The following is a 24,609-nucleotide window of genomic DNA, read 5'->3' as shown; positions in this document are numbered from 1 at the left end:
ACGTGAAAATTATTACATTACAAAATTATTGCATAAAAAGTTTTGGAATCTGCCCAACAAATGAGTTATAATGGAGGTGTTTTTACAAGGTGAAGCAATTTAGATGAGATGCTTTTTACAACCAAATGGTAATCTCTATATGAAGTATGAGCCTCATCATTAGCAGATTAAGCAAATATATATATATATATATATATATATATTAAGGGTACTGAAATCAAGAGCATTACATCCACCCATTTTTCTTTTTACATACTCAGTCCTGTATATATCCTCTCAATATCTAAGCACATTTTGGGATTAACATACAAAGAGAGCCTCGAAATTCCTTCAGCCTGGGAAAGTAAACCACATCTATGGATAGTCAGGTTCCTCTGAGACCAGCAATTAAAAACAGTTTTTGCTTTGTGTAAACACTAGTTTCAACTCTTTCAGATGGACATTTGCTAAATACACTACCAATATATCTGTTTGTTTCATCTTAATACCACATGCATCTGAAATATCAGAATTATGAATTGTCAAAACCTCAAATTTACTCGTTTTGAGAAAGAAAAAATTATTACTGATGTTGAACCCGCAGAGCCCAAGATGACGCATTTTTTGCAAATACGCTGTACTTCAGAAGAATTCTATTGGTGGAGTTGAAAAATACTGTGGACCAATGACGTCGCGTTTTGTTGAGACGTTCAAAATAACATTTCTGACAGATACGAAAGGAGTGGGCCATAATCGGTGAGTTGTTTTTTATCCCACGGAAGCAATGTTTTTTTTTGTTGTTGCGACTAATCTATGATTACCTACAGTTTTTGTAAATTAGTAGTACCTGACGTCTCGGAGACTCGACTGGGGGAGACATTCGCCCTTTGCTAACGGGCGGATTCCGCCAAACTACCACCGAAGAAGCGTGCTGCCCTTCTTCGGCGCTTCTCGCTCGCTCGCGCTATGTGTTCAATGTTTGAGCGCGACCGAGCACCCACAGTGGCTGCACTTTGAACACATAACGGTCAATAAACCAACGACTGTAGTTCTGTAAATATATATATATATATTTATATATTTTACACATATTAACTGTTGTTCAGTGAAAGCTAGTAGGCTAAAAGCTAGCAGGCCAGCAGAGCCCGCTTGTTGAGGCTGTTGGCTAACCGGTGTTAGCTTGTTAGCCTTTCGGTTGCTGTGTTCGTACTACTGTGCTGTCCATCCATATCCTCCAAGCGTAACACAAGTTTGGTGGAAGAGAGAAACCCATGTAGTCAATTAACCGATTTAGTTGTTTGCTATAGACATAGTTAATAGTGTATGATCATTATTACTTAAGTTCAAGTGATTTATTAATATCGGTTGTTTTACGACATTAACGATCATTTATATAGTGTCCTATGACTGATATATGAATCCTTTATTTCATATCTGCTTTTTGACAGTACTGTCTAGAAGGCAATAATGACTTAGTTTATAGTTTTGTCTAAATTCAAGTAAAATCATAATGTGCATTATAAATAATAACAGTAATAGTTTTAGTAATGTAAAATGTATATAAAAATAATTACAGCACATTATTAAATAACTTAAATATTATAAAATCTATCTTTTATTAATTTTGTTTAAAATTAACTTAATGAATTCTACTGTTTCCTGTTGAACACAGTAATGTTTTGCTATTGTTGGGTGATAATCTGTTTAGAGACCTACCTGATGGTATTTTTAATATTGTTGACCCCATATTGAAGAAGCAATAGCTGCTTCTGTAGGAAAGTGTGAATATTTTGACAAATAGTGGTCAATATTGGTCAATCATTATTACTGAATAAATTGGCCAGGTGAACCTTACAGACATAAACTATACAGGCCTTCTAGTAAAAGGAAGGATGGATAATTTCATATCCAGATTTTGTTGTGTTTGCATGCATTTACATGCAGCTTTGTTTCCGTTTAATATTCAAATTGTATGATTGTCAGGATGAACTTGACAGACTCATTTAAGCTTGCTGTGTGACATTTCAGCTGTAATTATTTAGTCTTTTGTGCTGTCTTGATAAATTATGCTGAGTGAAACTAATGAGTGTGGCTTTGTTTTTACCACAGTTTGCACGTCATGTAGCGCTCAGCCCCCTCATGTTAACACTGATAACATGCTGTAAGGACATTTCACTTGCCATCTGCCATGGAATGTCTGTTATTTCACACTCATCCTCCTCTCTTCCTTAAAACATTCCAGTCAATTCCCTTCCTGTCACCTCATGGAGGTGCGGCATGCAGCCTGAATCAGCCCAAAACATCCACTCTCATCAAAGCATCAGTTTCATTTTTTTACACAGCATTGCTGTTTTTTAAGTAGTTGTGATTATTTAAAGATTTCTTGACATGGTCTTTTTTTTAATGTTAATTTTAGAGTTTAAAAATACTTTTTTTTTTTTTTTTTTTTTTTTTTTTTTAATAATTACCTACACTACTGTAAGGTTTGGGGTCAGTAATTTTTTTAAAAAAAATATATTTTCAGAAGATGTCTCTTACATTTACCAAGGCTGAATTTATTTGATCACAAATACAGTAAAATAGTAATTTTGTGAAATATTATTACAGATTTAAATAATGGTTTTCTATTTGAATATATTTTAGAATGTTATTTATTCCTATGATGGCAAAGCTGAATTTTCAGCATCATTACTCCAGTCTTCAGTGTCACATGATCTTTCTAATATACTGATTTGGTACTCAAGAACATTTCTACTCAGCATTTCTTAGTATTATTATTATTATTATTATTATTAATGTTGAAAACTGTTGTGCTGCTTAAAATTTTTGTGGAAACTGGAAACTAAAACATTTGAAGTCTCTGTGCTGAATAGAAAGTTAAAAAGAACAGCATTTATTTAAAATAGTAACCTTGTAAATTTATTTGATCAATGCATTGCTGAATTAAATAATTCATTTCTAAACAACAACAACAAAAAACCTACCTTGCCGACAACAAACTTTTGAACATTACTATTGTAGGTAAAAAAAAAACTTTAATCCTTATAAGTAAATGAATGAAAACTGTCAAAATCAGTCTTTAAATAATCACAGTTACTTAATATAATAATGTTGAATACAATAATGTTGTCTAAAAAAGTATGTATTAAACAGTCACCTTTCTCCTTTGTTGTTAAATGGATATTTCACCACAAAATGAAAATTCCAAGATTTCCAAACCTGTATGAATTTCTTCTGTTGAACGCAAAAGAAGATATTTTAAAGAATGTCTAACTAAACAGTTGCTGGTCCCCATTGACTTATAAAAAAAATACTATGGAAGTCAATGGAGACCAGAAACTGTTTGGTTACAGACATTCTTTAAAATATTTTCTTTTGTGTTCAACAGAAGAAAGAAATTCATACAGGTTTGGAACAACTTAGGGGTGAGTAAATGATGACACAATTTTCATTTTTGGGTGACTAACCCTTAGTTTATTTTTAATTGTACATTTTTTGTTGCATCAAAAGAGGGCGCTGTTATTGGAAACAGACCTTTAACATTTATCCTTTCATCAAATGTTTTCATTTCTTGTCTGGCTTTATATAAACATGTATTATTGTTTCATCTAAAGATATTTTTGTTTCTTTTGAGCAGCCATGGAGTCGTCTTCAGTGTATATGTGCTTTCCCTGTTATCGGGAGTTTCCCACACTGGAGGAAGTGCTTGCACATCAGATGACCTGCACTGCGGAGAATCCACAACTCCTGCCCAATGAGACGCCTATCGAGGCTGCAGCCGCCGCTGCTGGTCTGCCACAGGTATAGACACACATTCATAGACGCATCACTCCTAAACAAATTCAAAACTTAATCTTTATAATAAAACTTATTGGCCCACACAGGAAGTTATCTCTTTCCTAAGAGTCACATGAGATATATTTGTCAAATTCCTTTTCATTAAAAAATAATTTTTCTTTGTGGTGTTATTCAGCGTTATCTCCAAATGGGGTGCATTAACATGCAGTTCCTGAAAGCCTGTGAAAAATGTAATCTATTTTATTCCCTTAAAACCCCTTGAACTCGTAACTATAATTATCCAAAATAGACTAGAGAATTTGAAGAGCAGCTTCCCATAATCCTGAATGGTGAACTGAAATGTAAAAGGATAATTTTGTAAGCGGATGAGTTTTTTTGCGCAGCTCCTAATTTGCCTCTTCACTACAGGGGGGAAATTAGGCACTTGAGATTCTGTCTTTTACGCTCTGATGTGGATGCACTTTTACTCTAGTTATAAAAACAGTCGAGTTTGAATTAATGCTTGACGGTTTTTATAATGATTGGAGTAGCTCTCTTCAAGCTAGTTATTAGTCACAGCAAGACATTTTCTTGCTTTTTAAACAAGTAGCAAATCCCCACTCAGAAAAAGGTAAATAAAATGAGAAGATGTGCCTTTTCATTTTTGTATTGTTATAGATGAGTCCTCCCACATAACTATTTCTCTATATCAAGGTTGTTGTGGATTTTATTTTAATACAATATTTTAAATGTACTTTTTAATTAAAATTTTTTTCACATTTGTATTTCTTTGTGTATATCTTATGGAAGCCCGTTTCTGCCACTAAATAAAAAAATAAAAACATTAATTGCGACTTTTTATCTCAGAATTCTGACTTTTATCTCGCAATTGCGAGTTATAAAGTCACAATTCTGAGATATAAACTTGCAATTGCGTGATATAAAGTCACAATTCTGAGATTGTGACTTTATATCACAATAACTCGCAATTGTGTGTTATAAAGTCTCAATTCTGAGATATAAACTCGCAATTGTGTGATATAAAGTTAATTCTGAGATATAAACTCGTAATTGCGTGATATAAAGTCACAATTCTGAGATAAACTCGCAATTGTGTGATATAAAGTCAATTCTGAGATATAAACTCGTAATTGCGTGATATAAAGTCTCAATTCTGAGATATAAACTCGCAATTGTGTGATATAAAGTCAATTCTGAGATATAAACTCGTAATTGCGTGATATAAAGTCACAATTCTGAGATAAACTCGCAATTGCGTGACATAAAGTCACAATTCTGAGATATAAACTCGCAATTGCGTGACATAAAGTCACAATTCTGAGATATAAACTCACAATTACAAGTTATAAAGTCACAATTCTGAGATATAAACTCGTAATTGCGTGATATAAAGTCTCAATTCTGAGATATAAACTCGCAATTGCGTGATATAAAGTCACAATTCTGAGATATAAACTCGCAATTGTGTGATATAAAGTCAATTCTGAGATATAAACTCGCAATTGTGTGATATAAAGTCAATTCTGAGATATAAACTCGCAATTGCGTGATATAAAGTCACAATTCTGAGATATAAACTCGCAATTGTGTGATATAAAGTCAATTCTGAGATATAAACTCGTAATTGCGTGATATAAAGTCTCAATTCTGAGATATAAACTCGCAATTGCGTGATATAAAGTCACATTTCTGAGATATAAACTCGCAATTGTGTGATATAAAGTCAATTCTGAGATATAAACTCGCAATTGCGTGACAAAGTCACAATTCTGAGATATAAACTCACAATTACAAGTTATAAAGTCACAATTCTGAGATATAAACTTGCAATTACAAGTTATAAAGTCACAATTCTGAGATATAAACTTGCAATTGCGTGATATAAAGTCAATTCTGAGATATAAACTCGCAATTGCGTGACATAAAGTCACAATTCTGAGATATAAACTCACAATTACAAGTTATAAAGTCACAATTCTGAGATATAAACTTGCAATTGCGTGATATAAAGTCAATTCTGAGATATAAACTCGCAATTGCGTGACAAAGTCACAATTCTGAGCTATAAACTCACAATTACAAGTTATAAAGTCACAATTCTGAGATATAAACTTGCAATTGCGTGATATAAAGTCAATTCTGAGATATAAACTCGTAATTGCGTGATATAAAGTCTCAATTCTGAGATATAAACTCGCAATTGTGTGATATAAAGTCACAATTCTGAGATAAACTCGCAATTGCGTGATATAAAGTCACAATTCTGAGAAACTCGCAATTGCGAGAAAAAAAAGTCAGAATTGCAAGAAAAAAAATTCACACAATTGTGTTTCTTTCTCACAATTGTGAGGAAAAAAAGCCAGAATTGCGAGAATAAAGTCAGAATTGTGACTTTATATCACTCAATCGCGAGTTTATATCTCGCAATTCTGACTTTATAACTCGCAATTGTGAGAAAAAAAGTCAGAATTTTGAGATAAAAAATCACAATTACGGTTTTTATTTTTTTATTTAGTGGCGGAAACTGCCTTCCATAATATCTATACGCAACCACAAATAAAAAATAAATTACATTTATTGCATTTTTTATTACAAGTTTTTACACAGATGTGTAAACGAGATTACTGGACAAGAATACTATGAATATTTTCATTTAAATAGAGAGAGCTGATAGATTATTGATAGAGACACATTACCAAACACATTATAAAAGTGACATTTATTATAATGGATTTAAAATCCATTATAGTAGTATTAAAATATATGTACATTTGAATTACAACCCAAGAAACAATTGTATATCCAAAAACAAGACACACACTAATGACTCCGACACATAGTAATAACAGAGTTATTTTTATTTTATTTTAAGAGGTTTTTTTCACTTTTTAAAAATGTTGTTAGTTTTTGTTTATTTAGCATGAGTTATTTTAATACATGATTTTCACCTTATTTTTAGTGTTAGATCATAATGCTGCTCCATATCAGCTCGTGGACGAGATGAGGCTGCAGACTGTTCTGCCCGTTCGCAGTGTCATCGTCTCTTTGACTTTGTTTTTAGATCTCCATCTGCTCTTATCTCATTTGAAACATCCACGCTGAAAATAGATACAACATAAGTGCATCTGTCCATCCGGTTTATGGATGTCCTCAGCCAAACCTCCCTGTCTCTCTGAGTCATCCTCTCTACTCTTAATACCCTCTCATCAAGATGGCTTAAATGGGTGCTTAAACCATTTAAAAAAAAGATTGCATGGCAAACACAAACAGTTTTGTGCCATGTCAGTTCAATAGGATGTCGCAGCCGGTTGCGTCAGATGATGGTAGCACGGACCCCCACGCCGTGCCCTTGGTAACAGTGAATGTTAGCTTGAATTGAGTGTGACATGAGCTAACTCCTTGAGTGGGTTTTTACACTCGGCATCTGGGTGTTTCCTTTTGGTGACTGTGTTCAGGGAGAAGTTGAAACTTGTTTGTCCTTTTTAGTGTATATAAAATATTAAAGGAGTTGTACAGTGTGCTGCTACAAGAGCAAATAATGTCCACACTGAAAAGCTGTGAATAATTAAAAAAAAGCAAAATAGAAGCAAAATATATATTATATATATGTATACTTGTACATATACATGTTTTCCTTACACATTGAATGCATGCCAGCGTGTACATCTTAATTACTTTGTTTTGTTTTATCAAATATCATTAATTTTTAATTCATCAATATCATGGTTTGAGGGAGTTGCACCACATGGCATATTACAATCTGAACTAAATGTGCCTTGTTGCAAAAAAGTCAAATTATCTGATATTTTAAGAGATGTATTGACCTTGCAGTTTTTAAGAAATAATAATAAAGGATTATGCAAGACTGCTTCACAAGGTTTTCAATAAATTTTATTTTATTATTTTAATGAACCTTTTTTTTTAATCTAAATTAGGATATCAAGACAGCTGTATCACCCTGACATTTTTTACTTTATGCTCTCCAAATATGTCAAAATGAATTATAATTTAGAAATCAAAACATGCAAATCCTAGAAGGGGTTTTTTTCAATTAATTGTATGAGTAGCATTTTAATGTATTTTGGAAAAAAGAAAAACAACAACTAATGGATTCAAACAAAACAAATAAGCATCAGATCTTTGACCCAAATTGCATTTACAAACTTTTATTCCCTCTATAATTGTCATTGCGTGTCATCAGATTGCTTGATGTGTATGTTTTCTGTCTTCTCACTAGGTGGCGATGCAGGCTATGTCGGTTCCCCAAATCCAGACTCAGACAGCTGTTGATTTGTCTTCTCTGCTAGAACAGAAGAAAACTTTCCAGTCAGATGCTCCGCGTGTTCTGTACCAGTGCGCTGACTGTGAGGTTCTCTTTGATGCTCTGTCACTGTGGCAACAGCACCGCAAGATGGGCTGTTGCCTTGAGACGGGACCTGGGCCTGGAGAAGAACAGAGTGGAGAAAGTCTTGAAACAGAAGCCCAACCGCTGCCTAACCAGCCAGAATATCAGGACGCTGAGCAGGCACAAGAACAGACGGAGGTGATAGAAGAGGGAGAACAGGCTGAAATGAAGATGGAGAGCACTAGTCAAGAATTTGTGGAGGTTTCTGGAAGAGTTGCGGCATCTGGGACCTCTCAGCAGGACGTACCAAGAAAAAGTGTCCCCAAGGAACCTCCAGAGGTCTCTGTCACCAAAAAAGCTGCGCCCGTGGAGACCTCGGCTGAAGAGAACAGCCCTGCCACAAGGCGCAGGGGACAGAAGAAGGCCAAACCCCCCTCCAGCCTGCTCTGCGTGGAGTGTGGACAAAGCTTCAGCCTGGTTCCAGAGCTCGTGACTCACCGCAAGACTCAGCATGGCTTAAAAGACGCCATACACCGCTGCACGGTGTGCGGAGAGGGCTTCCTCAACACCACTCTTTTCCTCTATCACCGCAAGCAGCACCGCTCAGAGGTGCAGGAAGAACCCAAGCAGACACCACCTACCGTTCCACAGCTTTCCACAGCCATGCTCGAAGCCTCAGGCGAAGGACTCTTGCTTTTAGCCACAGCGGGAGAAGGCCAGAGCCTAATGGAGGTGACCACTTTGGAACAGACTATAACTGAGACCCCTGTAGCACATGTAGAGGTTGAGCTGAACAATGATGGGACGAGAGGAACTGAGACTCTCCAGACTGAGCAGGAACCTTCGGTGGAAGGCACAGAGATTGTGGTGGAGAAGATGGAGGAGGAGAGGGATGGAGCAAAGCAGGACGAAGGAATGGAGGTGGTCATTGATAAGATACAAGGAGACATTGAGATGGAAATGAGCAGTGTGGTTGAGGAGACCCAAGGAGAGGTGGAAAGTAACTCCGCAGAGGGATCTGTGGCGGAAACCCCCTCTGCTTTCCTCTGCCATCAGTGCGGATTTGTTTTCACTAATGATAAGGAGTTGGCCACACACCGCAGAACCAAGCACGGCCTGGAGGCGGCGTTGCACACTTGCACGGAGTGTGGGGCTGAGTTCATGAGCACCACGCAGTTCCTGTACCATCGCCGGGAGCATAAGAACACAGCTGTGGGACATCCACCCGCTGCTGAAGTGAAAAGCAGACTCTACCCTACTGCAGCTCCAGCTATTGTTGCGAAACCCAGAGACAACGTGAACCTCAGACAACCAGGTCAGACTGAGGGCACACAACACAATTCCAAAGAGACCGAGCTAAGTAGGATATCCGTACATGCTCTGTTGTTTGGGTGTTTTACTAACTGATAATGTAACTCTGTGTTTATGGTTCTGGGCTGCACAGAAACTGTCTGAAAATAGTCAGACCTGAGTATATTAAGTAACTCCGAAGAGAACTTTTGTACAGTTGAGAAATTGTAGAGAACAATACTTAAAGGGCTAGTTACCCAAAAATAAACATTCAGTCCCTCATGTTGTTCCAAACCTGTATGACTATCCTTATGCAGAACATAAAAAAGATATTTTTGAAAAACTTTGATAACCAATCCATTTTAGTTACTATTGATTTCCATTGTAAAGACAAAAACATTTCTCAAATTCATTATTTATTGCATGTGTTATTTTATGTTCCACCGAAGTATAAAAGTTTAGAACAACTATCTCTTTAAGTAAAAGTAAAAGTAAAAGTTATTGATTAATTATGTTTTGAAAGTACCAAATGAATTACTTAAATCAGAGGTTTTCAATTTGGGATCTGGGAGCTGTGTAATATTTCTTTAAAAAATAAAAAGTAATTTTTGCAGAATTAAAATTGTTATTCTGCTTTGTAGTGACTGATCAGAAACCTTGATAATAATTAGAACTATTTTATTCTATTGTACTGTACTATTCAAAGTCCCACACACTATCAGAGCTTTCAAAAGTATCAAAAAGTATTTATTTTTTGCAATGTTTCGGTTACACGACCTTCATCAGGCATAGGTCATGGGACCGAAGCGTTGCTTTTTTACTTTTTTTTTTTTTTTTGATACTTTTGTAAGCTCTGACAGTGTGCAGGACTTTCTTTCGATTTTAATAGTAGAAAATAAGACATAAAGTAGTTGCATAAAACAGAAAAGGAAATAATAGACTAACAGGAATATAATGTAGAGTTTTTTGCAGTGTAGACAACTTTATGTATCTGGACATTTTTGATTCACAGCTCGTAAGAACATGTTAAATGTATGATGTTCCACTATCTTTCAAAAGATTGGGGTCTGTGAATTTTTTAATGTCATTGAAAGAAGTCTCACAAAGGCTACATTTATTTGATTAAAATGCAGTAAAAACAGTAATGTTCTGAAATATTACCATAATTTAAAATAACTGTTTTCTATTTTAATATATTTTAAAATGTAATTTATTCCTGTGATGGCAAAGTTGAATTTTCAGCATCATTACTCCAGTCTTCAGTGTCACATGATCCTTCAAAAATCATTTTTATATGCTAATTTGGTGCTTAAGAAACATATTCAGGATACTTTGATGAATAGAAAGTTCCAAAGAACAGCATTTATTTGGAATAGAAATCTTCTGTAATAATATAAATGTCTCTACTGTCACTTCCTTGCTGAATAAAAGTATTCTTTTCTTTAATATATATATTTAATATATATATGTACACATTACTGACCTCAAATTTTTGAATGGTAGTGTACATGAAAATGGGAGACACATTTTATTAGTTTGTGAAATGGATACCTGCTAAATACTACAAATGTCTGGTATCTGATAGTGGCAGGTTGTGATATTGTACATTACTTAATCAGTATTTCACAATGTTCATAATGTTTAAGCCTGAAACGTTTCAAATTAATTTGAAATTACATGGGTAGTCTCTTCTGTTTAGATTCCCCATTAACAGAGTGTTTCTGTCAACAGCAACAGCAGCAGCAGCTGCAGACGGTGCCATTGAGGCCCCCGCCAAGCTGAGCCGCGACTGGTCACGCACCGCCCTGCCCCACGAGTGCCCACACTGTGGGCAGGGCTTTACACGGCGCAGCCGCCTGCGTGAGCATGTGTTCCAGCACACAGGTGAGAAACTCTTCAACTGCAAAATTTGCAAAAAGAGCTTCCCATCTCCGGCCAACCTACTGCGTCACAACCTGACCCACGGAGGATCTCGCATATTCAACTGCCCCCTCTGTGAGAAGCGCTTCTTCCAGCCGACATCACTCAAACGCCACATGCTGATTCATCAAGGTGGACCCCAGGAACGCAGGGTCAGAGGCAAAGGGAAAGGCAGGGGACAATCAAGTGATGGGCGTCTACACATCTGCCCAGAGTGCCCTGCCAGCTTCAAGTTTGAGTCCCAGCTGAGGAGTCACAGGTCTGTGTGTGTTTTACCCAAAAATCTAAATTCATTATTTGCTCACCTTCATGCATTTCCTCTGCAAAACAAAAGAATATATTTTAAGAATTAACTGTTTTTGTCTGTACAATGAAAGTGAATGGGGTTCAAAACACTTTTCTTTTATGGACAAAAAAAAAAAAAAAAAAACACTCAATTTCTTCTTTTGTGTTCCACAGAAGAAAGAAAGTCACACAGGTTTGGAATGACACAACTGTTTCTTTAAATATATTCATCCTCCTCCATAGCTTGTTCCCAGAGATGATTGATATTAAATCTGACTGTAAATAGAGATGGAAAGGTATAAGTAGTCAGCAAGAACTTAAATTGTCTGGCGCTGCTTACAAATCCGATTTGGTTTTCAAATCCGATCTTTAGGAGTGACTGTCCGCACTGTCATTTAGCAAGTGATGAAATCTGATCCATTTGTTCAGACGGTGTAGTCAGTAACCGGTGCATCAACATGGCTTGCTGTAGTAATGATGTAAGCATCAGCATGATGCCAGACTTTCTCAAACAACAACTCAAACTAGCTGTCAGTGTGGGAAGAGAGGACGGAAAACTGCCTCTTCTCCTGTCTGTCATGACATCTCGCTGCGGTGCTGAACTACGAGGCGCGTGAATAGATGCATTTTGTGCATATCCCGAAAGAGTGAGTGAAAATGATGTATACAGTTGTAAACATGGAAAGGATTATGTGTTTTTTTTTGTGTGTAACGGATAGGCCAAAAAATTAGATTTTTGCTGCCTGTCTTAACAAAGTGTCTGATGCCAGATTTATTTGAGTGGGAACTAAAGATGACACCAGACTAATCGCAGGATGTTTCTGTTGGTTAACAAGCTCTGTTCATGCCCTACTTTGTTATGGTCTTTGACCCTACAGGTTTTTCTGCACTGGAAACACTTGCCCTGTCAAAATGTACACCGTCAGGAAGAGGTCTGATTAGTCTCTAAGAGAAGTGATCAATTAAACAAGTGGCTCTGACATTTCTCACTGATTCCCATGTGATGTATTTAGCAATGCCTTAATTTGGCAGCCAGTCAATGTGAATCTTGCAGAAATCAGAAAAGGAGCACTAAACAGTCACCATGGACATTCAGCGACTTGCTGTTGTGTTTGTGGTATGCGGCTTTGCTTTTTTTTTTTCCAGCAAGGATGCCTTAAACTGATCAAATCTGACAGTAAAGGCATTTATGTTTCAATAGATTTCTATTTAAAATAATTGTGGTTCTTTTAAACTTCCTATAGATCAAAAAATCTTGAAAAAATATGGTTTTCACAAAAATATTAAGCAGCACAACTGTTTTCAACATTGATAAAAAATAAGAAATGGTTCTTGAGCACTAAATCAGCATATTAACCCAAACCTGACCTTTGTACAAAAATGGCTTAATCAATAAAAAAAATGGGTAACACTTTACAATAGGTTCATTAGTCAACATTAGCTAACTACACTAGTTAACATGAACTAATAATGAACTGCACATATAAAGCATTTATTAATCTTTGTTAATGTTAATTTCAACATTTACTAATACATTATTAAAATCTTATTAAAGGGTTAGTTCACCCAAAAATGAAAATAATGTCATTTATTACTCACCCTCATGTCGTTCTACACCCCTAAGACCTTCGTTCATCTTCAGAACACAAATTAAGGTATTTTTGATGAAATCTGATGGCTCAGTGAGGCCTGCATTGCCAGCAATGTCACCGAACTTCTCAAGATCCAGAAAGGTACTAAAAACATATTTAAAACATATTTAAAAATTAGTTTTTCTGCTGTTTAGCCATAAATTAATATATAATTTAAAAATAAAATTTACATAGCTACACTTAGGGAGCTGCAGATTAAAAAAATCAACAGAGTGAATGTCTTTCTACTGAAATACTTCAATGATTGCCTAGTGTGAGATATGACTCCTTCCCTTACGTGATTGCAGTTATTTCTTCTGCGTTTGGTGTCATCAGCATATTGACTACAATTGAATGCGCTGTTATTTACCCTGGTATAAGTTGAATTCTAAACGAGTTCAATAACCAGAATTGCAGAATGCCTTTTTATAATACATTATGTAAGAATATAATGCTTATCTAATTATTTTAACTCTATTCACAGGGGCCTTCATTACTGAATTTCTCACAATGCTCTGTGGCACAGGAGTAAAACACATTAATGCTGCATTAGTACAGGGCTATTATCTTTGTAACATCAAAGTTTCTTGATTTTCCAGAACACTGATACAGCTAATGAGAGCAGAATGCAGATAAACTGTTCAGTTGTTTACAACTAATAGGCATATGTTAGTAATTTACTGAAATTGCATTCTTAATTGAAATGTCAATAATTAAAAAAAAATTAGATGATCTTTCCCCCCCCCCAGTCATTTTACTGAGGGCACTGGTTAAAAATGACATTGCCATGGGACTGAGAAGTAAATATGAGCAGTAATTATTGATGTCAGTAGTAATTACTAAGGACCCTGGTGATTTGAATCCCATGTGAGTGAGCTTTAAGACATTATGGAGGCTGCCACTCTCCTGCACGCCTCAGTTTAATGACATTTCTTCAGCTCAAAGCTGAAGCTGCATTATTTTTCTGTGATGTTAATTATACCTTTATGCAAGTGCATGACTGTATGCCTTATGAAATGTGGGTGAATTCAAACGTGGCTTTTCTCACATAGCTATTGTTTCTGGATTGGCTCCAGGGATTGTATGATGCAGCCTTTCTTATTCACTCTCTCTCTGTTTTTCCCTTTTCTAGACTCCTACACACCAGCCATCCTTTCCCTTGCAATGTGTGCGGAGAGGCATTTATACGACGCAAAGAGCTGGACCTCCACTCTCTCATCCACCAAGGTCAGCCTACAGGAAACAATTACACATTCAGCCTTTTGTCCTTACAAGCTCTCATTCACACACTATTTCTTACATTCATGCATTAGGATTAGGGCTGTCATTTGATTAAAAATGTAATCAAATTAATTAAACAATATACCGATTAATTAAATTAAACGCATATCAATATTTGCTGAGAAAAGGCTCCAAATGAAGATATTTCAAAGGCATAATATCATTGTGGAAAGCAAAAGCATTGAATAGGCATTACAAAAAGCTTTAGAAGTTTTTGTATTGTCTGTCTATAAAATTTAATAATTGTATTATCATTTTATATATATATACACATTACATTTTAGTGTGTTTATGTGTATACTCTCTCTGTGTGTGTGTGTGTGTGTGTGTGTGTGTGTGTGTTTGTAAAATGTAATTAAGCTCATTGTTTTAAATTGTTTCATTTTTAATTAAAGCATTAGATTGATTAAAACAGTAAAGTAATTAATCATTTTATATACAGACAATATATAGGCTTCTAAAGCTACTTTTTTTAATGGCTATTCAATATGTATTATATATTAATTGTAGTAAATGAACATGGACATCCCTAATACACTCACAAACTCACTTTATTAAGTAGTCCAATCAGTTTTCTCCATTCTCCACAGCTCTGTCTGGGTTAATGTTTGTGTATCTGACTACACACACACGCCCACTCTCTGACAGACCTGTCAAACGAATGAGCTTTCATCGATTCCTTCCCAGTAAATAGATGGGGTCAGAGGTCACATTGATCAGGATGGGTTGTGTGTGTATTGATAAGATCAGCTGCTGATCACTATCACCTGATCAGAGCCTCTTACACGTATCAGTCCGCTGCCGCAGATGTTCCTCTCTTCAGCTGAGCAGAGGGAGAGAAAGAAGCAGGATAGATTTTTTATATAGGTGTAAACAAGGGAGTGCAGGGTTGCTTAGTAGAACCTTTTAAAAGCCTGTAAAGGTCAGTGAAGCTGAGTCACAGCCTGACAGTTTGAATGCTCTGCATCTAAACATCACATCACCCGTGACCCCCATAAAGTGCTGTTATTTCTGCGTATGCGCTGTGCATTCTGTGAAATGTCTGTTTATCAGAAACCCTCCCTCTGATTGGTACTGTGTAAAATAGAGGGATCTTTTTTGTCTGCTCATATTTGTGTTGCACTCTTTGTCTCCGGCCCTCTTTTCAGATAAGGACGAAACAACACGTGTTTGTTTTTCCTCATTTGATAAGAAGCCACAGATGTGTTTTTGCTTGAGTGTGTGTAAGGGAACGTATGCATAAACATAAGTATCTCTCATGTCCGGTACATCAGAAGCCAAGGACTAGAGGGTCTGTGTACCTCTCCATTTCTCTTATTGTAGATAAGCACTTTATGATGCATTAAATGTGAGTGGGGTAAGTTGGCCACTTTTAACTTAAGTTGTCCTTCAGTCAAGGAGGAATGAGAGAGAAGTAAAACTAACACAGAAATAGACTATAACATATGACCATAGAAAATTGAAATCTTAGAGGAAAAAAAGGTCCATTGGCACAACTTTGCGACATTAGTGGGTAAAATTATGTGTCATGTAAAGGGGTAAGTTGAATTGTTAGGTAATTTCAATTATTCATATTTCAATAGTATTTGTTAGATGAGCCACTGGCACAGCTTACCCTGAATCATCTTTTCCCTACAGCTACCATTTTGGATAAAATAGTTCACTTAATATTCCTAACTTTTTTTAATGGCTTAATGCATTGGCATTGGCATGTTTTTAGACATGGATACATTTGCTTTTATATAAAATACATTTTCATCTGCATGTAGAAAATGTACTTTGGCATGCAAAAAAAGCTCACAGCATTTCACTCAAAAATTAAATTTCTGTCATTAATTACTCTCTCTCATGTCGTTCCACATCTGTAAGACCTTCGTTCATCTTCGGAACACAAATTAAGATATTTCTGATGAAATCCGAGGTTTCTGATCCCCAAGTGAAAGCAATGTAATTACCACATTCAAGGACCAGAAAAATAGTAAAGACATTGTTAAAATAGTCCACTTGACACAGTAGCTAGTAGTAGTACTTTTATGTGTATTTTAGGATATCAAAAGCTGGAAAAAAAATGCCAAGATGCGCATAAAATCTTAAAATGCAGGTGAAGTGTATTTTATATCAATTAAGGCAGATCATTTTTTTATCCATTAAGAAGACATTCACATAAAATACAATGGAAACACATTTACCGAATAAATTCCTTGATGTGCAACAGAAAACTCATGTGGCTTTTTCTCAATAGATCACATGATTGGTCCGCTGGTTAGTCCAGTTATCCAATCTCATTGCACAGCATTTCATATGTTGTTTTAGTTATTTTGAAATGCCTGAGCCAAAGTCTGTCATCAAAATGATTTGGTATAATTACCTCCCAGAATTGTCTCACAGGATTATGTTCCCACACATCAGGCATCCGCCTCCGAACGAAAGATAACATGACAGTGTTTATTTCATCTGCGCAGGTGAAAATAGTTTATGTTAGAAAATGAGCTACAGTGACTTCCCAAATTGCAGCAACTTCCATTTTTATTATTGAGAATTTGCACCAGAAAGCGATGATTTTGTTTTCTTGAACAAATATAGAAATGGTTCTTCATTTGAAAAATGTTTTATGAGATATTACAATTTTTTATACAAGTTAAATTCACAACTTTGGATGGAAACAAAGCTTGTGACACATCTCGCCCCACTCTCAAAACCCTGTGATCTCTCTGTCTTTGTTTGTAGATAAAGAACCAAAGACGTGTCCTAACTGCGGCTCTCAGTTCCTGAATCAGACAGTGCTGGACACACACCTGCAGCGCTGCACGGGGGAGGAGACGGGCCGCCGCAGATATAAAGGTCAGGGAAGAGGCAAGGTGGGAGGTCAACTGGAGTGCGATATGTGTGGACATCGCTGTGTGACTCAGGATGGTCTCGACCTGCATCGCCTCTCCCACACGGGTCAGACACCCCTGCGGTGCCCGCTCACCCCCTGCAGACGACGCTTCGCCTCCAGTGCTGCTTTAGGGGAGCACCTCGTGGCCCACTGCTGTGGAGCATTAGGCAAAAGAAACGCACCGCGTCGCTTCACCTGTGAGTTCTGCGGGAAGGAGTTTGCCTATGCGTCCACCTTCACTGTTCACATGAGAACGCACACCAACGAAAGACCCTTCGAGGTACGTTTCTTTCAGGAAAGAGAGAACCTGAATGGCTCAAATATGTGCTGGTTCTAGTATTCATGTTTATTTCAATCCTTTGTTTAGTTTTTGTCATGAAAAAGTCCTTTAATTTAAACATTTTGTCATGTCATTCATTGGTTTTAGTCCATTTTAATATATATATATATATTTTAATATGTATATATATACACTACCGATCAAGTACGTACCATGAGCCTGCAGAGCAAGTACAGAAACTTGCTACTGCCAATAAATACGGCGGTACACTGCTTCGAGAAAGACATAGTGCTGCTGCACAAATCGCATATATCAAGAACCCATAGCATCTATACAGGTGGAGCTGGGGAAGGTGGAGGGTTTTAGAGGAACTCTGATGCGTGCTGCAAACTGCTATAGTGAATGTAACCATTTAAATGTGTGAGCAACAAGCTCATTGGCTGCAGAAGTGACATGGACCAATCAGTTTGTGCCAGTAGTTAACGCTGTAATTTTCCTCAGCTTGCATTAAGACCCATCAGCCTGTGCCATCTAGACTTTCAAGAGAGAACTATGTATTTGTAGTTATAACGTAACGTTGTTACGGCACACATTATTACTTTTTTAGATCTTTGTAATAAAAATCACATATTCATATAATTTTTGTCTTGTCTACATCATTGCTGAAATCAGAAAATCTTTCATTAACAAACATATTCACACTTTTTCACATCTGTTTCAGTGCACTCATTGTGGGAAGCGTTTCCGGCAGCTTCCGCACCTGCAGGATCACGAGCGCATTCATAGCGGTGAGCGGCCGTTCACGTGTTGGGTGTGCGGTAAAAGCTTCAGTGTAGCAGCGAGGCTAACAGAGCACGCCCGTGTGCACAGCGGCGAACGGCCGTACGTCTGCCCTCGGTGTCCCACCGCCTTCCGCTCACGACCCAACCTCGACAAACACATGCGTCTGCACGCCAACGACCCTGTGGATCCTTCTGCACAGCTGGATGATGATGCAGCAGTACAGACCATCCTCTTAGTACAGGAGTCTGCCTCATCTTCACCATCCTCCTCCTCGTCCGCCATGCCTGTGATCCAGGAGGGCATGTTGGTGGCAGAGGAAGGCAGCTCCTCTGTGGTCTTCCTGCACCCCAACCTTAGCATGCCCACCATCACTGTGCCCTCTATAAATGTTCCCAACATCTCTGTAGTGGCAGGTCAGGATGTGCCTCACACTATTGAGGTTATTTTAGAGGAGACTGTGTAAAGATGATGAGGGGGGTATGAACCTAACATGATTTTGTTTTTTGGAAAGGCAGATTCAGCAATAGATAAACAATAGGTCAGAACTTAACAAAAGTCTATTTGTATGTGTGGATTTGTGAGAGATGCCTCTTTGACCTGGATATATTTTGCTTTTGTGATATAGATATACAGCGATTCAGCATCTTTACCCTGGAGAAAACAAAATCACAAAGGCCTTTGTAATTAAATTTGCCATTGTAATTACACTTTGATTTTACCTTTTCATTTGAGTATTTTATTTGCATTTAATACAAAAAATGGACCATAATTTGTGGTGTTAAATTTTAATAAAAAGCTTGAGCTTCTGTTAATGTTTCATTTAAAGAGATTTTTACCTGTGCAAACTGGAATACAGTCGCTGAGAAAGTAGAAGTGTTCTTGTCAGCTCACTGATGACTGCACATGAAGCTTTGGCCAGTCAGGGAAAAATAATTTTTGCTGATCATTTTAAATGAATTGAAGGTGCCATGTCAGAATTTTTTAATCATTTAGTTTTATTCTACACCAAGATTGTTATTGATTCTTGCGGCACAAACATTCCTAATCCAGAATTAAAGAGGCCATTACCTTGTTAAAAAAGTGCTTATTTTGATGTGTTGAGTAAAGTATTTGATAATTTTAACTGTAGTGTTCTTTGATTTAATTTTAAAGTTAATATATTTTAAATGTACTAAATAGCATCATTACATAGAGTAATTAAAAATATATTTAAATACACAACATATACGTTTCAATAGAAATTACATTAAAGTATATTTTAGTTTGCCAAAAATGATTGTAGTAGCACACTTTAACCACATTTCAAAAACAATAGAAGTAATTATGAAATAACAAATTACAAATGAGTCCTACTTAAGATGGATCAACTAAATCCATGTAATATAAATTTAAACTATAATACATTTTCATTTAATTGTAAATAACATGGAATTAAGTGTATAAAAACATTACATTTTGTTCACTCTTTTTTCACAAGGATTTTAAGGTGCTATATAACCGATTTTTATAGAACAGTATGCCAAAAAATATACTGCTTGAGGAGTTTTAAAGTCATTGCTTTAAAGTGATTGATTAGCTAATCAGAAAGCTCTTGAGGTACTTTCCGTCTGTCAATCATTTTGCGCATTCACGGCTGGCAGTCCATATATGGGAATCCGGGAAGCTGAGCGCGTGATTGATGAACTTGAAGCGGTTTTCCTGAATTTGGAGTATGCGGAATGTTCGCGATGTCGTCCTACACATCCCAACGTCTTGAATGTAATAGTTAAATAAAGAGACCAAAAAAGAAAAGAAACAAAACTACTGTGAGTATCGCTTAAGCTTTTCATCGTTAAAGGGAGCCGAGCAATTTAAAACTCCTGAAAACGGATGGCGTTCAGTGTTTGGCTTGTCAGGTAAAGATGCCATGGATGGCGAAAGTTTTAGAAAGGCTTGTTTCACCTTTAAACATTTAACATTGTGCATTTCTACTTAAATATAAACGCCTTTATAATACGTAATAATAATAATTATGATAATGAATAAACAATTCTTCAGTTAAGTAATTAGTTAATCATCCTAACTGTAGGCTATTTACGGTTGCTAAGCAACATAGAGATATGGCGCACTGAAATATAATGTGCGGTCCCAGGTGTGGGACTCCTCGGAAAAATGGCTAGATACCTGCAGGAAAGGGGCATGATTTGTCCAGCCTATTTGCCTCAGAATTGTGTGCTGAAAATCAGACCTCTTTTCATGCAGGCACAAACGAAATAACATGAAAAAAAAAAGTGTTTTAAATTTCTATTTTTCTTCTGACATTCACTAAATCAGCTCCCCTGAGTACAAACATAATAAATGTTCCTGCAGTTTTAGATTTAAGTGATGACTGCAGTGAAACCAGCACTTTGGGCTCTTTAACTGCAAATCTCGTCATGAATTTTCACTAGTTGAATGAGGTTTGAGTTGAGCTCCATTACCTCAGCTCATTGAGAGATTGAGGCTAAGTAGAGCCATTACTGGAGCTCCTAGCGTTTGCCTGCACTCGGTTCTTTGCTCCCTCAATTTACTCTGGGCCCGTTAAACTCCTCCCCCATACAGCTGCTGCATCATTATGATTAGTCCTACAAATGATAGACAGTGATATCAAAACGGCATTCCCTTTCCCTGCACTGAATTCCCAAATAACTATTTGATAGATATCTTCCCCAGCTCATTAATTTACAGACTTTGTCTAGCAATTACTGCGTGACCTTCATGCAAATGGGCAATTTGGCAATTTAAGATGCACCAGCAGTCTTTTTTGTCATTGAACTGCTTTGGGGGACAAATAAATAAGATAATCGATTTATACAAAATGCTTTTGATTGAATCTACCTTCTGTTAACAGCGTACTTGATAACACAGTTGTTTTTGAACCATGCTGAATGGGCTATAATGGATGTTATCGAACCAATAGGAATATTCTAGGTTCAGTGCAAGTTAAGCTGGGCAACACGTTTCGCACAGTAGCCAGTTTGGCAGGTTATGATTCATAAATTGACAATAAAATGTCCTTCAACTAGGAGCCTCCAACGAAGAGTAAAGAGGGTCGAGGGTGCACACTGGACGAGAAGCACCACGTCTTTCAATTCGAATACATTGTTTAAAAAAAAAAAAAAAAAAAATACAATTAAATAAATGCTGTTTTATAAGAGTCATTGAGAATGTTGTCTATTTTATTTTATGATACCCGTAATCAGATTTAATGAGCTAGTACATAACCAGCCAGTGTTCAAAACTATCTCCTTACCTTAGCCCGATTCACAACGGTAAGCTTGTAATAATGTTTTCTAATTCGGGTGGTACTGGTGGGTTTCCACGGGAAGTTCAATCATGCCGCCATTCGTCTTTGCGTCATTACGTCACGTCTGTTTACATAAAGGAGGAGTCCCAGCTAGTAGGCTATATAGCATGTGGAGGATGCTACAGGCGTCAGATCATTTATAGCCTTTTCTCACAGCAGCTGCAATAATTAAACTTATCATTTGAATGGTGGATTGTAATCCAGAAAGTCCAAATGACAATCATCAGTGACAACTGGAGATTCACCCGTAGTCAAAAACAAAAAAACACAGAGTGGTAACAGAAATTGAAATCTTTAGGTAATGCTAATACACACCAAATACACATAGTCACGCAATGCTGATGTTGTTAACATTAACAATTTGAGAACAAATTATAACAGTAATAATAATTTGCATGGTTTGTGATCCGAGTGTGATCTGAGCTAAGAGATCATTAGATTTAATCACCATTGACAGCACAATTTATTGCTTTTTTTCTCAGTTGGTCGGAACAAAAGTGGCAGACATGTTACTTGTTCAGATGACATTTTCCAGTGAAAATTCTTATTTTGGTCATACTTCCAAGTCTGTGATTCTGAAGTACATTATCCACACCGATGTGATGACTGACAGCAAACATTAGGCACAATGCGCGATAATTCACAAATAACTGCAATTGCAGGTTTCATACAGAGATGGCGACAAAGAGGCAAAACTTACGGACTGCAGCTTTAATATTTAAATCTAAGTGATTTTCTGGATTACAATCTGGGGTATTCCTGATGTTTTTGTTTTGGCTAAGAAGTTCTGAATTGGCCGGAAAATAAAACATTTTGTAGCCAAATTGTCTAGTGAGTGAAAACGTACATTTCAAACCCTGCTTAACACTTGATATATGATATGACATTAACATGATATAGTATGTGTTATGTAAAGTCTAATTTTACAACTTTTGTTGCCAAGACAATGCCTAAAACTCTAAAACAACTTTATAGCTGAAACTATACACAAGTTAGAATTAGTTTGTGTTTATTTAAATTATAAGCTTTATAATTCTGCCATTTAAGTCCTTCAAAAAATGGCTATGTACTTCCTTTGTAAGCGCCTCACCGTAACCTTGAGTTTTGCTTTTTCTTTAAAAGAAAATGAGTGAACAGTTGTAATTATTTTTTGTGGTAATCAACATTATGGCACAAATGCTGTTGATTGAGCTTAACCTGCACTTAACCTGGAATATTAATTTAATGTTTGCTGCCTAAATCAGATTTCTGAGAAAATCTAAGATGTTTTATACAAGAAAATTTTAAGAATCATGCAGTGATGATAAACTGATCAAATATTATCACCAAAAAACTGGAGAGAAACAAGCTGTGTAATTTGCTCAGTCAAAATCAAGCCTTCAAGAACAAAACCGTTTTGGTCGCACTTATCCTTGTTTTTTTTAATCTTGTAAATTCTATAAATATCTGCCCATGAGTACAAGCCGTGAGGCTGCATATTCAGTGTTGAGCTGAAACCTGCTGACCTTACAATACACCAGTGAGTAAAGACTACGAGTGTCTGGTATAGATGGACCGCAAACGCCTGACCCTGATTCTACTACAGCAGTTTTACTCATTCAGTGAGCGACTTCAGTGCACCGAAGTTTGTTTTGTATTTAAATGATAAAGATATTTGGAAGATGATGCGTATTTTTTGTGGTGTGTGTATATAAGTCCTCTCTCTCTCTGCGTCTGTCTCTTTGCTGAGGTAGCTGTACCTACTGTGACTTTGACAGAGTGTTCCCCCTTGTGTGTTGCCCCTCTGTGGATGTGTGTGTGCTATATCCGTACTGCAGCGTATGTATGTGTGATGCTGCCCGAACTGCAGTGTATATATGTATTCATTAACAAAAGAGACACATGAGCTTGTTTGTATGTGGAAATGATGCTTTGGCCCTCATGGATTATTCTGACCCTTTGTCTTTGTGTGTTTCAGAGCGAGAGAGAGGGGCTAAACATGATGAATGAGATGGGGGTATGCTAAGAGAGCTATCATATGCTGGCTTTGGCATAGCTGGGAAATGCCATGTTATGCTCATGTGTGTTTTTGAAATGGCTACATGTGTGCACAGCCTCCTGTTGAAAGGTTTGTCATGCTTATCTGGTCTAGTCGGGTCTATTTCTCTCTCGTTCTCTCTCACACATGCTCTAAGTCTGTCTGCCAGTCCTTCCTGTTACACCGCTATTCTCTCTCTCTCTCTCTCTCTCTCTCTCTCTCTCTCTCTCTCTCTCTCTCTCTCTCTCTCTCTCTCTCTCTCTCACTCCCCCTCTTTCCCCCCATTTATTGTAGAGGCTGTGTGACTGGAATACTGAGTAGCTAATCATTATTCCACCAGTGAGGCACAGTGCACAGGCTGAATGTCAATTCTCTCTCTCTCTTTCCTTTTCCCATTCCCTCCTTCTCCCTATCCTTCCTCCATTCCCTCACCCCTCTTCCAATTCACTCCATCATTCCTCTTCCTTTTTCCTTTCCGTCTCTGTCTCTCTTTCCCCTCCCATTCAGTCCCTCCTCTCTCTCTCTCTCAGCCTTGTACCCTTGGGTTTCTGCTTGTCTCTGTAAGAATAACAAGGAAATCTTATGGAAATGAGGGCTATATTCAAGGGTTTACCACCGGTTACAGGTATAGAACACGAGGCTTTGAAACGCCGTCATCCCTGCGCAGATTTGCGTCTCGTGTCTTATTGGAAAGTCTGTGTTCGGTTGCATCAAAAGGGGATTCTGCGCTGATGAGGCTGCAGAGCAGAGCAGAGGTGGAGAGACAGCTGTTGAATGCATATTTAGCCATTTCAGAG

At 37.0% G+C, this 24,609-nt stretch overlaps 1 protein-coding gene across 2 annotated transcripts; it reads left to right on the top strand.

Annotated features, from left to right (window-relative positions):
- Positions 1-577: 577 nt before the first annotated feature.
- Positions 578-19,276, top strand: znf574 (zinc finger protein 574). 2 transcript variants are annotated; one of them, XM_051865492.1, is made up of 7 exons: positions 578-735; positions 3,617-3,780; positions 8,015-9,437; positions 11,144-11,591; positions 14,381-14,475; positions 17,257-17,687; positions 18,409-19,276. In XM_051865492.1, exons 2-7 carry the CDS (start codon positions 3,619-3,621, stop codon positions 18,931-18,933), a joined length of 3,084 nt encoding a protein of 1,027 aa, XP_051721452.1. In that variant the 5' UTR covers positions 578-735; positions 3,617-3,618; the 3' UTR covers positions 18,934-19,276. The 2 variants fall into 2 exon arrangements, with proteins under 2 accessions (XP_051721452.1, XP_051721453.1); XM_051865493.1 differs by lacking the exon at positions 578-735 and adding an exon at positions 863-1,032.
- Positions 19,277-24,609: the final 5,333 nt, after the last annotated feature.

Source organism: Ctenopharyngodon idella, chromosome 16 (assembly GCF_019924925.1).
Source record: "Ctenopharyngodon idella isolate HZGC_01 chromosome 16, HZGC01, whole genome shotgun sequence".
NCBI lineage: Eukaryota > Metazoa > Chordata > Actinopteri > Cypriniformes > Xenocyprididae > Ctenopharyngodon > Ctenopharyngodon idella.
Note: the sequence above shows the minus strand (reverse complement) of the source record. Positions and strands in the feature narration are given on the sequence as shown.

What these genes read in the sequence shown, in the direction of transcription:
- znf574 (XM_051865492.1), top strand. Translation starts at nt 3,619, where the DNA reads ATGGAGTCGTCTTCAGTGTATATGTGCTTTCCCTGTTATCGGGAGTTT. An exon ending in TCCCAGCTGAGGAGTCACAG is followed by an intron (nt 11,592 to 14,380) that starts GTCTGTGTGTGT and finishes TCCCTTTTCTAG; the next exon opens with ACTCCTACACACCAGCCATC. An exon ending in CCAACGAAAGACCCTTCGAG is followed by an intron (nt 17,688 to 18,408) that starts GTACGTTTCTTT and finishes CATCTGTTTCAG; the next exon opens with TGCACTCATTGTGGGAAGCG.